General features: G+C 31.9%; 1 protein-coding gene across 1 annotated transcript; it reads left to right on the top strand.

Moving 5' to 3' along the window:
* The first annotated feature begins 480 nt into the window (after positions 1-480).
* LOC117111161 (UBA-like domain-containing protein 2) lies at positions 481-16,468 on the top strand. Its single transcript, XM_033254034.1, has 3 exons — positions 481-836; positions 1,056-1,130; positions 13,215-16,468. Exons 1-3 carry the CDS (start codon positions 729-731, stop codon positions 13,407-13,409), a joined length of 378 nt encoding a protein of 125 aa, XP_033109925.1. The 5' UTR covers positions 481-728; the 3' UTR covers positions 13,410-16,468.
* Positions 16,469-17,411: the final 943 nt, after the last annotated feature.

Raw genomic sequence — 17,411 nt, forward strand, 5'->3', positions numbered from 1 at the left:
TAATTTTGTTAATTTATAATAATTACTATGATTGATAAATCGTAAACAGAAGCCGATGCAGGTGTGCGAAAATATTCATATTTTTCAGTTTTTATTTTATATTAGGCCTATCTAAAGTTACTGTCCCCTGCTCCTCTTCGAATCCTTGCAACTTTGAAAGCCTACATAGGCCTGCTTCATTACTACCATGAAATATAAAATTTGGTAAAATTAATAAACCTCAATCTGTACCATATGTAATTTCAACTTTCCCCACCATGCGTTAGTCCCTCTGTTAGAAGCCCTCTGAGTATTAAGAAGCCCTCTGAATTTAATTCGCGGTCTTCGCTTTTGTATACCGGTATTGACTGTGCCAATCAATCTTTTTTCGATTTTTACTACATGCCATAGGTGTTTACATTTTGCAACAATGGAAATACACATTTTTTTCAAAATTTCCATTCGATTCACAATACTAATGGTATTCACTATATGAGATATAAATATAAAGAAGTATAATTGCTTTGCAGTTGGGAAATTCGATTTTCGAAGTCAATTTGTGTAAAGATTTGGTTTCAATAATATTATTCTGCACCTTAGTTTAAGCTTATTCCACTTACATAACCCAAAAGGTTAAATCAACTTCCTGCAGTGACGTCATCTATTGATGAATTCTGTGCCATGTTGTTGTGAGTCTCAAACGGGTAGAGAATTTTGGATGGTCACTTTCCGGCGTAATATTTGTCGGCATGGACAACTTAAGAGAGCAAGTAATGGTAAATCAGTTTGTTGCAGCTGCAGGGTGTAATAGGGACCAAGCAAGACAATTATTACAAAGAGCTCATTGGCAGTTTGAGGTGAGTTTTTGTGTGTTGTTTGATGTCGTTCACGTTTGTTTATGTTTTGTCGGTCGGGTATACCCATAATGCTCTTTTGTCTGATTGTTTTGGTTCTAAAATGGATATAAACATACACTTTAAACGCCATTTATCCTATCATTTAAGTTATACTGATACTTTGATACTATGTAAAATGCATCTATAGGTACTTAGAAATATATTTCCTTTCGATTTCAGATGGCATTAAGTTTATTTTTCCAAGAATCACCGATTCAAAATCACCACAACATGAGGCAAGGTAGCCACGCAGCGGTGAGTGTAAACACAATCGTACGATGGTGATGCATGGCTGCCGCTATTCAATATTGCAATTTGAATGGCGGAAGTGCTTCTGTAGTCTTTTAGTTGGTATCTTTTCAATTGCATGAATTTAAACGAAATTTTCTTGTAAATAACTAAAAGAAAATGTGGATAATCCCAGGAATATGAGATTAGCTTAATAATATAACTAATTAGGCCTAACTTCCATACAAATTGAACATTGTTTAGGCTTATAATATATTACAAACAATGGCGTATTTCTTCAGTGTTTTGTGGCTTGTTATGTTTTTGGTAATAATGTTGCTTCTGGTTCTTCTCTTTACCTGACATGCTTTTATTTTTTATTTTATGTAATATGGCCTAATTAACATTTATTGATGTACTCTAAATGTAAAATAATTTGTTTCTTGAGTCTTGAATTGAATTAATAGAAAATAAAGAGGCTCGCTCTTGCACCAGGCACTTGTGTCCCTTCTTCCCAACTTTAGCATAGGTAACGTAAAGCCTATTTTTGTTCATTTAAACATTCATTACAGCAGTTTTTGTATTATTAAGTTGAATTATAGGCCTACTGAACAATCCATACTATTCAAAATGGAAAAATGTATGACTTTTTAATTATATTCTTTACATAATTATAGCAAATTTATAATAATAATAATAATAATAGTGTAGTTTTATATAGCGCACATATCCATCTAATGTAAGATGCTCAGGGCGCTTGTATTCCATCGTCGGAAATGCATGCATATTTTTTTGAGTACTTCCATGGAATTTAAAGTTCTCAAATAAGAAAAGCATATCAGAATGCCTATAGTATCACAGTTCTTAATTCAGTTTTGCAAATGTAGTATAAGAAATAAGTCCTCATGAAGGTAACACAAAAGGTAATTCCAAACTTGTAAAAAAAAAAAGCATTTTTTCAAAAGATAACGCAATAAATAGAGCCTGACCACACACTTCCTGAAACGGCCTGTTCCAATGTTATTTTAATTAGCTTATTTGAAACTCTTGATACTGTTTCATCTCCCTTAATACTCTCTAACAAATACAGTAATGTACATTTCCGTAGTGCAGGAAATAGAAATATCCAGGTTTTGGTAGCAAAAGAAAAAAACAGGGAGTAAACTGTCTGGTCTAGGGCGAGGAGTCACAGTATCTAGGACATGAACCAAACACATGTTGAAGCAGATGAATTCTCTGCTTTCCCCTTAGACAGCACCTACCCGACCTGAATTTTTCCCAGACAGTTACCATTGTCTGGGAAGATGTCAACTGACAAAACCGTCTGATAGTATATTGGGGTAAATTGGTCTTGTGTGTTACTGATGTGGTGCAACTTATGCTTACTGTACCTGTCTCTAGCCGGGGGATCAGTGTCTACTCTGATTCCTGTTTTAAGGTTTTTTACTGACTGTTTCAAATTAAAATCTTTATCTAATCTGATCTTATCTAGACCGGTATGATTCACACTCTCAAGGGTGAAAAGGTGAATATATGAAAAAAAATGGAACTTATTTTAAATAACATAAAAAACATGAAGCTTAGTTCAATGGTGGACAATGGTAACATCAAATGAGTTAGTGGTGCAGAACTGATTTCTTCATGTCCGATATTAATACATTTATTAAACAAATTGAGAAGACATGCGAACCTTCAAGAAACCCTTTTCTGATGGTTGTTGAGGGCTGGGTGAGGGTACAGTATGTTTTACATAAAGTTGATAAATGCAAGCACTTCTATTCGCTAGTATGAAGTTGCAGAGGGCACACATTTGTTTTAGTACTACGTTTTAGCAGGCATATCCTGAGCATAGCTACAGGCGTGACTCATTTTTTACGGAATGGACTATTCTCTCTCTATACTTTGATTGAACTCATTAATGTAATATGTTAGTTTCTTTTCGTCCATGCAATAATGAAAAAGCCAGTTATATTATTTATATTATTGCAAAGAACATGAGGTTTTGCAACATTTTTATACAAGCTTGAGAAACAAAGATGAAAGGAAATGTATATAATAATTTGGTAATCTAACCTCAGGTCGACAGCAATTTATAAGTTTTTAAAATTTATTCTATGAGGTTTATTAATATTAAACATGTGCATTTTGGAGTCATTAACCTTTTTTGTCAGATGCAATAAAACATGAAAAACTTCACAATTTTGAGAGTAAACAAAAGAAATATGCTGGTTATCTAAAAGTGATAATCTCTAGTGGAAGCGTCAATGATTACTATATTAATAGTAATAGTTCAGTTTGTTTTTAAATTGATATTTTTATATTTTTGTTGAACATTTGGTCTACCAATCGTTGTTACCATTTTTAGGCAGAATTTGTATTGTAATTTTCATTTAATTTATTTTGCCGAAAACAATTACAAAGGATAAAACAGTCGGAAGAACAATAACGATACAATAAATGTTGGTCTCTGATTTTCCACAAGGACCGGCTGGATAACCAAAAAGTAAAATAAATTACTATTAAACAAAGAGCAAACAGTAATCAAGGTACAACACAATGATTTAAAGTGTAAAATTTACGTTTTGGATTGGATTGCCATTTGTTTTTAGTGAAACGCCAAGTATTGGAATTAGTTAATTCTCTGTAATTTTATGTCATATCATGATAAGGCCCCATAAAAAAAATGATTAGTTTATCACCCTATCAAAGAATAAAAACTGATGAGGGAGGGAGGGTTTTGAATAAAAACTGAGGAGGGAGGGAGGGGTTTTTTTTTTTTTTTTTTTTNNNTTTTTTTTGCTAACCCCGCCCCCATTTTACCGATGATCACAAGTAAATCAATGGTTAGAGACACATATATAAAAAGGCATAAGAATGGAATCAAATTTATATTTTAAAAATATGTTTTTGTTGTACCAGTAAACATATTTGCAAGAAATCCTAAGCTTTTCAAGTGAAAAAAGATAGAGAAAAGACCGTTTAAAATAAAAATATACGTGTTGATTAAAAAATAAAAAAAAATCAGATTTTTCCCTAAAGTGATGAGGGAGTGGGTGATAATCTAAACTTTTTTTTATGGGGCCTAAACATTAATTAGTTATTACTGATGGGATCATTTATTGAGGATGATCAAATCTCAATCAAATAATAATTGTAAAACTTTAGCTTCTAAGAACAGTTTTCCTATTTAGCCAATGGTTTTTGCAAACATATCCAGACAAAAATAAAATTGTATTGTTGAATTTAAACAGTGTAGTAATGGGATGGTTAAATACTTTACATTTGTGTAATTAGGAAGAAATATACGTATCTTTTTAAGGCAGCGGCGGGTATAATAAAAATACAGAAAAACTTTCATTTTTTCCTGAAAATTCCATTTTTTCGTGAAAGCAGGTGCGCTAATTGGCCAAAAATAAAATTTAATTTTTATTGGAAATTGTTATTGGCAGGTTCACTAAAGAAGGTATAAAAAAGTCTCACCTTACCTTACTGTTTTCCGTAGCAAATGAGGCATGTTGAGGCAAAATGGCTAAGTTGTAGCAAAAATTGAAATTCAAGTTATTGGTATTTTCAGATACCAAAGTATGTGGTCTTTAAAATGAGGGGTCATTCATTCAAATTGGACATTTCAAGCCAAAGTTCTTGGAAAGTGAAAGTACAGTACTCTTAGAGTCAAGATAAACATGAATTTGAGTAATTGCCTTTCAAAGTTATTTGTGCATACATTGTTTAATAGAATAAACTACCGTATGAACAATAACATTAAATAAACAATTTGTTAACCATTTCGTCACAACATGCCTCATATTAGTATTATTCCTAAAAATTTGACGATCTCTTTAATTGATTTTCCCACAAAGAGCAAGATACAAAATCTGAAATTATATTAATATTTTAAAAAAGATTATATTTTTGTTATAAATTTTATTTTTATAATTTATTTTTATATTTTATCATTTTTGCAAACATTTTTAACAACATGATATTTTTTATTAATTCAAATTTCAAAGGAAATATAAATTGCAACCAAATTACAAAATTCTTGTTTGATTACTGTACATGTGCAACCATGTTTCTCATTGGTAACTAATGGCAACATAACTAGATTCAAATTGTCCAGCTTGCTGTCTACTGTACTGTATCAACTTCAATATGACTCTGAAACATGTCTGAGCTTTTTCTTCAAACATAATTTAACCTTTTCATTGTTGGGACCGTAAAGGCTCGAATAAGCGCCGCTCTAAAAAATGTGTTGCACCAACCCGATTTTTTTTTTTTGCTAAGCGCCAGTCTTGAATAAGGTGCATGGATCAATTTTGCAGTGGCATCTTTACGCACATAGTTCTTGCCCTGTTTGGATTGGTCAGTTAAGTTTAGTTGACACGCTGAAAAGGTCTATTGCAAATCAGTTTCTATCAAAGATCTTATAAACACAAGATGGCATTCTCCGCGATTTGCGCGTAACAAATAGAAGCATCAATTTAGCACAGAAAAGTAATCACTATTGGGAGAGTGCGTTCTAGTCGTTGGCATGGATCTGAGATAGGATGTTCGTGTTACGCCAAAGTTCCTTACCAAGTACGTTAATTGTTCCTTAATTGTTCTAAAGAGAGGGCGCATTATAAATTAGACGCTTTTAATTGTAACGCGTAAACGTAAAGTCGCGCGGCGTACGCTATGGTCAAAGCAGTCAAAGTTCAAAAGTTATCACTTTTGCAAGAGGCTGCCTTACACTTCGTTATTACAGAATTTGCACACAAATCGCGGAGAACGCCATCTTGTGATTATAAGATCTTTCGTTTCTATTTAAAACAATAATCCCGTTCACAAACGAAATAGACATAGCCCGTAGCGTGTGGGGTTAAGGGGGTTATGACGAACCGGCCAAAAACTGGAAAAAGTATTTAATAACGAAAAATTGATATTCGTAGATATATTTTACAATGTTCTCCAGAGTATCGGAGATCATACAAGTCCCAGAATTTTCAGATACGCCCTTGTGGAGCTCTATAAATAATAGTTTATTTGTTCATTTTTCTGGGATTTGTGGTAGATATAATTTATTAGTTCATTGTCAACTAAAATATCGCCCCACCCATATTTTATTATGCTATGAATTCAGATAAATCTCGTAGTACAAGGATTTCTTGTTGCCTAGATTATGGGCTTCCTTATTTGGAAACTGGGATTGTACTAAATCCAGTCCCATAGAGCCAGCTAAAAACAACATGCGTGGTTGTTGCATTAATATGGTATGTTATCACTTTCACAATGGGTTTTCATGAGTAGATGTAGGATTAGGAAGTTGGCATGAATTTTCATTGTTAGCCTACGTAAATATTACAGCCCTGATTCTCTAACTTTTTTGAATGGAGATTACAAACTTTTTTCCAGCCTATTTCATGGTGCTTGATTGAACCAGTCCAAAATAATAATAATAATAATAATAATAATAATAATAATAATAATAATAATATTTCTAAAGGGCACGATGATGACATATTACATCCAAATATGGGAATATCCCATTTATTTGTCACATAAAATTTGAGGTTTTTACCCTCCCATATCTAGTTGAAAATAGTATGATTCTGTTTTGTATCTTTACAATACATTGTAAAACTATATTGGTACTTGCAATGAAAGAAAACCAGATTGGAATCATGTGGTGAAGCCTGCACTTTGTTGAGCAGAGCAAAGCGTATGTTGAACTAGGATGAATGATTGATTTTCCCTTCCTTCGGTCCGCAATCATTGCATTTCATTTATAGTTTATTCTTTAAATTTGTCACATGTGTATGTGCCATTCACACATGAAAGATGAATTTGACATTGACACAAATGCCATGGCCTATATACTGTAGATGTGCATGTGAATTTCCAATATTGTTTATTATTTTATTTATTAAATATTAGACTTTTACAGTGACAATAAAATTGTAACAGGACAGTAGCCAGTGATCAAGAAGGCAAACAGTTGCAAAGCACATATAAGAACAACCCCAAACCATATTTTTGCACTGTCCATAACTACAGTATAACAACAGTAAAAAAAAAATACAATAAATAATATTAACAATATAAATAGGTAATAGACAATCATATTCCAACACTTGCTGATCGTCGCCTCTCACTTTGTAAGAACTACTTTAGAAAATTAAAATCACCTCTCCATCGATTGCATTCCCTTTTACCATTAGTCCCCCTCAAAAACTACAATTTTAGAAACAATCGTGAATTTATTCTTCCTAAAGTGAACATGGAACGTTTTAAACGTTTTATTACTGTACAGGGAGTTTTTCAAAGATGGTAGGCCTAAAAAGTATTGTATTGTTAAACTTCAATCATCAGTTATATTGTCATGATTGCAATAAAGTGGATTTTTAAATTTTGACTTTAAATAAGCAGACACTATATTATACTCAGTGAGGGAGGGGAACAGTAAAGAGTATATTTATAGTTAAATTTTCACTCCAAAATTGGCAGCTACAAGTAATGTCTGATGTTTTAACAAAGTATCAGGCTCTGTTTACAAGCAGGCATCTAATTTTAGGCTTTATTAAGATTGTATGTCTGGTAGTGTAAGCTTAAAAAAAAAAATGGGCTTATCAGTTGGACTGTAGGTGGGAAGTCCATGCATGCATTTGGATAAAAATCTACAGTGTGTCCATTTGTGGATACTATTACTATAATATTTATTTTTTTCATCACTTTCACAAGTATACAATTTGTACACTTTTCTGTGAACTATTTCTCCCCCTTTCCCATAAGAGTACACAATAAAATAAAAATGGTCATTGCTGTCATTCATACTGGGGGATCCACTGTCCCATATACCATAATTTTGAGATCATAATTATTCCATTTTCATGAATCTTCTTCCCCCTCCCCCTCCCTTCTCACCCTAGATTACTGTAGGTTAATTACTCTCAAGAAAATGATGCAAAAATACAGTGCGACCCTTCAAGAATAATGGCAAACAATTAATTTGTTTAAAAATATTGAGTTCAGAGTGAGTAATTAAATGCTCATACCCTCAAAATGGCTTTTATTTACTGGGAAAAAAAATACTATGATAAAGTCTGTAAGTAAGAATTGAATGTTTTGTTACTGACTGTGTACTGGTGATATGGCTAGGAATTAGCTTAGAGGGTTTAAGCACACACAAACACATATTTGTCCTTTTTATACTGTTGGAATTTATTAAGATCTACGAGAGAATAATAATCTGGGGTTGAACTGTGAATATAGATAGCGATAAAATTAATCAGATATTGGCAATCAAATGATGACTATGCTTAAATAAACTTTGACCTTAGAAAACATGCCAAATCTTGGCTAATTGCCAGTTTTGTATTTTGAAATTATAATTAGGGAGATGTAAAGAATACATTCTGTAGATCCTCATTTAATTGCGGCAAAATCAAATTAATTGTTAGGATTTAAAAATTATTTTTTGGTCATGGAAGGAATTTTACTATCTTATATGTTAGTAATACATTTCCTCACCAATTTAACATAATGATAAATAATTCTGTTTCCACTTGATTATTTTTGCATATTCTACCTCTTTAATTTGGCTGGTTATCAATTTTTTTCTTCCTGTAAAAAGTCTTTATCCGAGTCCTTCAATGGAAGTTGATTACTTTGATTCTAAGAAATCACTGTATTTAGTTACATTTTGTTTAACTGTTTTTAGAGATCTTTAGTCCTAGGGATTTTGTGTGTTAAAATACTCCATAAGAGTCACAACTTGCATATAAAGAGCAGGTTATTAGGCAACTGTTTTTTGAATGAACATGCTTAGCACCAGAGGTTAAGCTTTTGTTAAGGGCTTTTTGTTGTGACTGATCTCCTAGTCTGCATTCATATAATTGGCTGAGACTACTGTATAAAATTCCATTACCAATTCTGCTATTGTTAGCATTTTTACCCAATGTTACTAGGCTACACAAAAAATCTTTCGACTGTTTTGTATTTTTTTTTTATTTACTATTGAACAAAACTGCACCCCATTGGCATTACATTTTGAAATTCCTAATTCACTGCCTGTTGTAAACAACAGTACAGAAATGCTAATTAGGTTTCTGTCTGTGTGCTGAGTAGTTTGCTGAGAGAGACACAACACGGCAGTAACGAAGCAATCAACGTCACAACACACACAGCAATAACATCGGAGTTCAAGGCCTATGCTAACACTGAGCTACTTACTAAACGTGACTAATGCTAGTTCAGTAGTGCACTATTCAACCTCTGCCAATTTCTTGTTTACAAAACCATTGTTTTGAGCTTTTTTATTTTTACTTAGGAATTTATTACCAGGACTTAGGTATGCAACAGTTTTTCATATTGAATACAAAATATTACTATTTTTAGTTTACTATTTTTTTTATGTTATCTTTTATTTACAGTACTTGTTGTTAAGCATCACTGGTTGTTTCGCAATTTTATATTTGATTTAAGTCCCTATAAAAATATTATTAGTTTATCACCATATCTAGGCTGGAAATGTGATGAGGGAGGCTTTTTTTAAAAATTTTTTATTTTGCTAAAGCCAAAAATCACCCTTTGTTTGTTTGCTGGTGCATTGATATTAAAAGTAAAACATGATTGAGATAATACAAACTACTAACTATTTAATTTAAAAAAAAACTGAAAAAAAAATTAATCATTTTTTTCAGTAGAATAGAAGACATGCATTTGAGGGTGATAAACTAATAAAAAAAGTTATTGGGCTTAAATCAAATCATTTCAGTGTGTGCTTACATTGTTACAGCTCCTTATCCGTGTTTGGGGAGGAAATGAATCTAACTTTAGTGGTTTCCACATTTGGTTTCATTGACTTGTCATTGTTATTCATGAAATAATAGCACCAATCAAATGTTTACACATTTGGTGTGAGTCATTCACATTTTCCAGGCAACCTCACACTCTTGCGCTACTCAAATCAGCGAGTAGTAATTGTATTTGTAATATGTATTGCTATGCCAATAACAAAAATTAACAATACTGAAAATACTACAAAAAAAAAACATCGTGAAAAAAATCAAGCTTTATACAAAGACTTCACTAAAAATGACATAGCAGAGAATAACCCTTTAAGCTGCCCAATTAGGAAATGAATATGGGATCAGATCATATCACAATACAGTATGATAAATGTATATTTTGACTTTTTCAACCATACAGTAGAATCATCTTTTTTGACATAAACAGAAACTTTGCAAGAATCCTCTCATTCAACTGGTATACTAGGCCTATTAATTAAAGTTCCTTTGAAGCTTCATTTATCATTTTTATTTATAAGGCGTTATTCCAACAGTATAACTAAAAGACCAACACTGGGTTAAGAGTAGGAGACTGGGGGCCTGAGGCTTCACCACTTGACAACTCATGGGCGTTGCGCCACTGTTCTCAAACCCCTTGAACTTTGCAGTGAAATAGTAATCATCAAAAATCATGTTACTGCGTATAAAAAAATAAGGGAAAATGTACAACAATCCTACATCCTACATCTTACATGGCCCAGAAGGGCAAACGCAAAGAGAAATGAATACAACATAAGTAAACAATAAGAAAAAAGCAGGAATTTAATTAATTATGCAATTTGATTATTTGATGCCAAATTTTATTGACATGGACATGTGAAGTGAAATCATAATACCAAGGCAATGATAGATAATATGGTAATGTCATTTGAAACAATATTTTTTAAACAGCTGAATGTTCTTACACACTACAGTACAGTAGTACAGTGCTACAGTACACATCAAGATACTCAAAAGCAACTACTGTATTTGGTTACAAAATGAATAAATTGTGTAAATACATTGTTCAAAGTATGGTACAGCACCAGTAATAAAAAAAAAACAAAAAAAAAAAAACCTTGAAGTTTGTGAATTCTATCGATAGTGGTAGTGTTATTCACATTGCAGTATATTTGATATTGGTGTACTAAAAAGTAAATATTATTTCTCATAATTTATTAACCATGCTGGAATCCAGATAACAATTGATAAGGGAATAATGTAAATTGTAGTAACAATATGATTATATGCTTAGATCTTTAAAGCAACAACCCAGGTCATGTGTGTATAACCTCTAAAACTGTAATATCATACCAACAAGTCAGTGACATTGATGTATTAAGACCCAATAATGTCCAAGAATTAGTGATGACATAAATTATAGTTATAGGTTTTTAATTTAGTAGAATGATTTTTGAGAGGATTTTTTTTCTTGTAGTATTATTAGGATATGTCATGGTTGTTTCTTTTTGTTAATGTAAAGCACATGGACGCAACTTTCTTTTATCATGTGCTATAACCATGGAGGTATTCTTGAGAAGGTAATCACTCGGCAACAGATCTCTTTAACGTGACAAACCAATGTGTTTTCCTCGCCTTTGGATCGCGCGCTGGTGTATTACCCTATAATTCCCATCTTTTCGTTAGCAACAACTTGGCAACTTCATGCGTTTATACGTTTAATGAACAGTGTTCCCCTGATTGGATTTTTTCGGACTTTTAGTATGTTATTATGTATATATTTCAGGAACAGATTCCGCAAAATATTTCTGTTAAAATTACTTCTGTGTTCATTATAATTTTGTCTAAAGATCAATTGGTTCGACTATAAAGCTAAGGCAACGTAAAACTGAAAATTACTCTGATTTTGGATTGAATTTTCAAACAAGTTGTTAACCCTCGTTAACCCTAAAATTACTTAGTTTATTAAATCTGCCATCATTCCTTAATTAATATCTGTTAAAATTAGAATTATCAAGTTTTTATCAAAATTCAAGTTGAAATATACCATACTTTTAAAGCTGATGTAAATGTTTCATTAAATTCGAAACTCTTTTTTTATAGAAAATATTATTATGTTTGCTATTTCTTGAAAGATCAATGTATTAGCTTCATTGTGAAAAAACGATTGCACAGCCATAGTAATTGACTGTAATTAGTGCGCATTGAGAAAAGAAAGTGCTCTCCATTTTGCCATGTTTCAATTTTTTGGTAAACTAAGCCTGCTGAGCATTTGATGGTGGGGAACACATGGGACTTCAAAGGCATCGCGCAAACGTTCTTTACGCGCTGCGGCAGCTTTGTTCTTGGTTCACTTGCATAGTGCTGCGTGCGTGTAGCTTTTTCGAGTGATCTCCTCAATAATACCTCCATGCTATAACATTATATATATTATTATTATTATTAACTTTTTTTTATACATATTCTGTATTGTTTATCCATTGAAATGCTTAATATAGTAATAGTTTAAAAACAGATTGAATAACAGATTGATAAGATAGAAACAGTTTCATTTATCATAGACACTCTCAGTATTTTAATAACAGATGCTTCCTGATAATAGTTTGTAGTCAAATCCAGTTGTACTGTATTAAGAAACCATTTCTACTTCATCGTGTACTCCACCTTTCATGAACAAACTTGCTTTTAAAAATTATTTGGTTATTTATTTATGAATAAGTTTTAAAATTTGTATTTTTTAGTAGTAATCTATTAAAGCAATTTTAAACATTAACACAAGCATTCTTTGTATTGACAACATAAAGTAACTTCATTAGGCTAAGCTGGTCAGTCAGATACTGGAACAGTACATTAGTGGTGCCCTCTATTATCAGCTCTGGTCCTGTAATGATTGACTCTGGGATCGCTTGTTTATTAGTCCTGAAGAAGATAATATTGTTTAAATTAAGTGTTTATTCCTTTTGTTTTAATTATTGTCTATTATTGCCATTGCTGCTGCTGTTTATCCAAGTTCTTTTTTTTTTCAATTCTATTTTCTAGTGGCATTTACATTTATTAAGCACAGTACAAAAACATAAGGGAAGGACAGCAGGTATAAAGATGCATCTATTTCTTGAATGCTTTGGATAAATTGACTATAGCTGTAATAGCCTATTGTCTCCCAAAACAGAACACCGCTCAAAAAACAAATGGATATTAAGCCCCTAGCACCAAGCAAAGTGCTCCTGTATGTCATCCTCTTCATTCTTTTTTGAAAGATAGTCACTGCTAATTGAAAACAGTTCATTCATACTTTTTTATTGTATAATATTTTGAAATTGTTTTATTGAAAATTATTTTCCAGATGTGTGCACCTGCTAACACACCAGCGACTCCGCCCAACTTTCCCGATGCTTTGGCAGCGTTCTCAAAGATGTCTACCTCAGATGCGTGCAAAATGTTTGGATCCTCGCCTATCCATGTAACATCAACAACGCAACCGCAATTTGCACAGAGCAATTCCAACAACAACCAAATGGAGGTCGAGCCGCAACGATGAGTCGGGTTGACATGGGGGAGTGATAGCAGAGAAAAGAACAGCATTCATCTTTGCCTAAAATAGAAGACTTGGTAGAAATTATGGATTTCACAAAGAAAAAAACAACCACGGAGGACAAGAACAAAACAATTTTCCTAGATGGTGTTAATTTTTTCGCTCTAATTTTACATGCAAATTAGAGACTGCACCACAGATTGTTATTCGGGAATTGGTTTCAGCTTAATTTATGTTGTGATCTTAATATGCAATAGTAAATGATAGTGAAGCTGCTCCCGATTTGAGAAAAGTACTCTAATGAAGGGAGTGTGCTTGCTAAGCACCTCCCCCCCTCTGATGGGCAAGTCAGGTAATGATTTTCTCTTCACATGGACCATCAACAATGCAGGTTAATTTGAAAATCCTTAATTTAAATCAAATCTTGTTCTTCGGTATGTTATTTTATTACCGACAATTTGCTTTCTCTAAAACCTTCAAACCTGATTTTATATATGTATGTAGTCAATATGATTTTGTACAGTAGTTTGTGATATCAAAATGTAAAAAGATAAATGTATAGGACTGACACGATGCAAGGGTAGTTAGGATGAGGAAGACACTTTTAAAAATTTAAATTAATAGAAATTTAAAAAACTAAAAACTATCATAAACCATCATCATCAATTTAAGGATAAACTGATATGACAATTTTTTTTTTCTGGTACTTTTTGTCATAATTATTATTAATACCAATATTGCACATGGTAATTTAAAGATGTCACGTAAGTTTTACCGTGTGTGAAAAATATATGTGATTTGCCCATATTATGAGTATGATAATGTCATATCGTATCCAAATATGGATGGATAACATGTAACTGTACTGTCAAATCCTTATAATGAAGGCAGTGCTTAAAATTTGCTATTTTAATTGGCAGTTTGTTTACACCTGCTATGGAGAGATACATCCCGTGGTATTGTTTGTGAGAAACTTAAATACCTTCATTAATATTATGGAAACATTAAAAAAAAAAACTATAATGTAATTATGGTTATTCTTAATGATTATTTCTGCTTCTCTTGCTCAATTCCTCAAAAATTTACAATGTAATTCAAATTTTATTCTGTGTTTACTTGTTGAATGCTTGCTCATCCGTCACAAAAAAAACAAATGATTTGGTGTGTTGCCAAGGGTTGGCACAATGCCAAACAATACATCTTTGAATTTTAACTAAACACAGTGTATGGCATGTTCTATAGGTCTTTATCATCTCATATGGTGATTTCCCATAATGCAAGTATTTAACACTTGCGCTGGCTGCGGGAATGAGTCTGCTTAATTGTGTTTCAGCTGACCCCTGAATTCGTAAAGGGTCATAGATAGGTCACTGACACAAAATGTCATGTGGATTTAACCTTGAGTTTAACCTCAACCACATTGTAGGAAAGCATCAGAATAATGCTGTAGCACGTACTGCTCTAATCTCAATCTTTGAAACTTGTCACAAATTTCTAATATTTCATCATCTTTTAAACTATAATAAACCACAACTATTTATCCATCGGATCTTTTAAGTACATGACAAGGATTCCATTTTAGATCAAGAAAAATATAAAACCATTTTCATAACCTGTCGTTAATACCTTTTCATTTTGGATGATTTTTTCCATTCATAAGCCAAACAATCAATTTTAATATAGACTATTGAATATGGCAAATCAGTTTGTTGGATGGCATTGCAGTTTAATTGTATAAAAACATATTTTTTTCAAGTTTCAGCAACAAATAACACATCTTTATAGTGAAACAGTACATTTCATCATTTCAGTTACTTTAATGTTTATGGTGATGATGGTTTTAGTATGTTTTTGAATTTCTGCAGTTTAAATTGAAAGATTCCCAATGTACCCTATGGTGACAAAAATTGAAGCAATGCTTTGTAAATATGAAATTAGAACAGTTTACTAATATTAAAAATTTAATTTGAATGTAATTTTTTTATGTCTAGATTTTTAAGTAGTGGTTTGTCAGTATTCAAAGTTTTATTACCACAATGTTTGGTTTAATTAGTTTTCTAGGTAACTAATTAAGATATAGTGCTGATTATGAAAAAAAAATTATTATATTAATTTTTCTTAGGAAATATAACAAATTATGTTTATTAGTATGATTGGTTGACTGGAAAGTTGTGCATTTATAAATTAATTCAGTTTTTTTCAAAAACATTTTGAAAATATTGGAGATGAGATTGTATTGCCGGTAGCTTGTTTACAGTTTTATATGAATTTGGTATCTGCGTATATGTTAATCACGATTGACATTATTCAAACACAGCACTGTATGGAAACTCAGAAAACACTTTCAAAACGATTCCTTTGGTGTCTTTTTTTAAAGCTTTTCACTCTTTATTGACAAGAAACAACACAGAAAGATGTTAATATATAGAAATCTGTTGTAATTTATTAAAATGATTTAAGAGAGGAAAAGTTTGCATGAAACTATCAAATATAGAGATTAGTTTCGTGTGATGTATTGGTATGTTTTTATCGATGTTAAATGTGTAACTGTCCCTTCTGAGTTTCCATACATTGCAAATTGTGCGTACTTAAGGTGTAGATACATTGTAAGACTTGTACTTGAGCAGTCGAAGAAAGCATGCACTTGATGAATAATAAAACATTAAGACATGAGTTGCAGGTCATAATTAATTCAAGCATCCTGATTGGCCAGAATATATAGCTTCTTTTAATTGGTAACCACAGTCAGTTATGTGACGGAAATCTTAAAAATCTGTTCTTATTAAAAATTGTCAGGGATTTCCCCAAACAGTGTAATATGGGTGTGTTATGACATCATCATACCCATATATGGACAGAATAATGTCACATTTTACCTATGTGTGGGCAAAGTACAAATAATTATTCAGAACAAATGTGAACAGAGCTTAAAGCCTTGTTCAGACTATCAAACTTTATTTGACAAAAACATGTGACATGCCTAAATATGGTCATGATGACATCACATCAGGACCATATATAGGCACATCATGACCATATATAGGCACATCATGGCCATATATGGGCACATCATGACCATATATGGGCACATCATGACTATATGGGCACATCATGACCATACATAGGCACATCATGACCATATATGGGCACATCATGACCATATATAGGCACATCATGACCATATATAGGCACATCATGATTATATATGGGCATACAACAGTTTTTTTGTCAAATAAAATTTGATAATGTGGACAGAGATTAAGTCCAAATATAAACAAAACATGTTTCAAATTCCCTCCCTTATGTTGTGTTGTGGGCTACAGTATCTCATTTTGTGAACTTTCCCTATCAAAAGTACATAGGAAATCTCTTAGAAATGCAATCATTCTCATAATCCACGAGTGTCATTGGGCACCTCATCCTCACTATACGAAAAACTTTTTTATTGTATTATTTAATTATTTATTTTTTTAAATTAAAAAGAATATTATATTATTTTATCATTATCAACTATTCCCAGTGGTTTGTTGAAGAAGAATATATAAGTAAATATATAAATTGAATGAAAAGGAAGTGAATGAATTATTGTGAAAGTAGTTATTGGTTCATGTACTGTCGTTGCCAGATTAATCAGTTATTTATAGAAAGAAATGTGTTATGTAACATTCCATAGCAATGGTGTAGAAGGTAAAATAAAGAGGAGTTCATTTATTTAATTAACTTTCATTATTTTTTTTTTATTATGTATTCTGATTGTGCTGTTATGCTATTTTATATAAATTGGTATTATGAGATGATAATTTGGTAGCAATGTATTAGTTTACAGCACAGGCCAACTTCTTCATTAATTATATATTAATTACAGCAGGTATTATATCAAAAGATGTGTTAGGTTCTTGCACTTTTGTTAACTTCTAGTTTCTTATTTTGCATTCAGTAATCAGTCAACCAGGGTTCTCTCTTGATGTGCCATATGTTAGGTATCCCATTGGGCCAAGTAAAAAAATG

This window comes from Anneissia japonica, unplaced genomic scaffold (genome assembly GCF_011630105.1).
Source record: "Anneissia japonica isolate Jap-2015-1 unplaced genomic scaffold, ASM1163010v1 scaffold287980_len571666_cov165, whole genome shotgun sequence".
Classification (NCBI taxonomy): domain Eukaryota; kingdom Metazoa; phylum Echinodermata; class Crinoidea; order Comatulida; family Comatulidae; genus Anneissia; species Anneissia japonica.

Bases quoted from the DNA above. Each gene is read 5' to 3' on its own strand.
- LOC117111161 (XM_033254034.1), top strand. From the start codon at position 729: ATGGACAACTTAAGAGAGCAAGTAATGGTAAATCAGTTTGTTGCAGCT. The intron at 837-1,055 runs GTGAGTTTTTGT...TTTCGATTTCAG, and splicing joins GAGCTCATTGGCAGTTTGAG to ATGGCATTAAGTTTATTTTT. The intron at 1,131-13,214 runs GTGAGTGTAAAC...ATTATTTTCCAG, and splicing joins GGCAAGGTAGCCACGCAGCG to ATGTGTGCACCTGCTAACAC.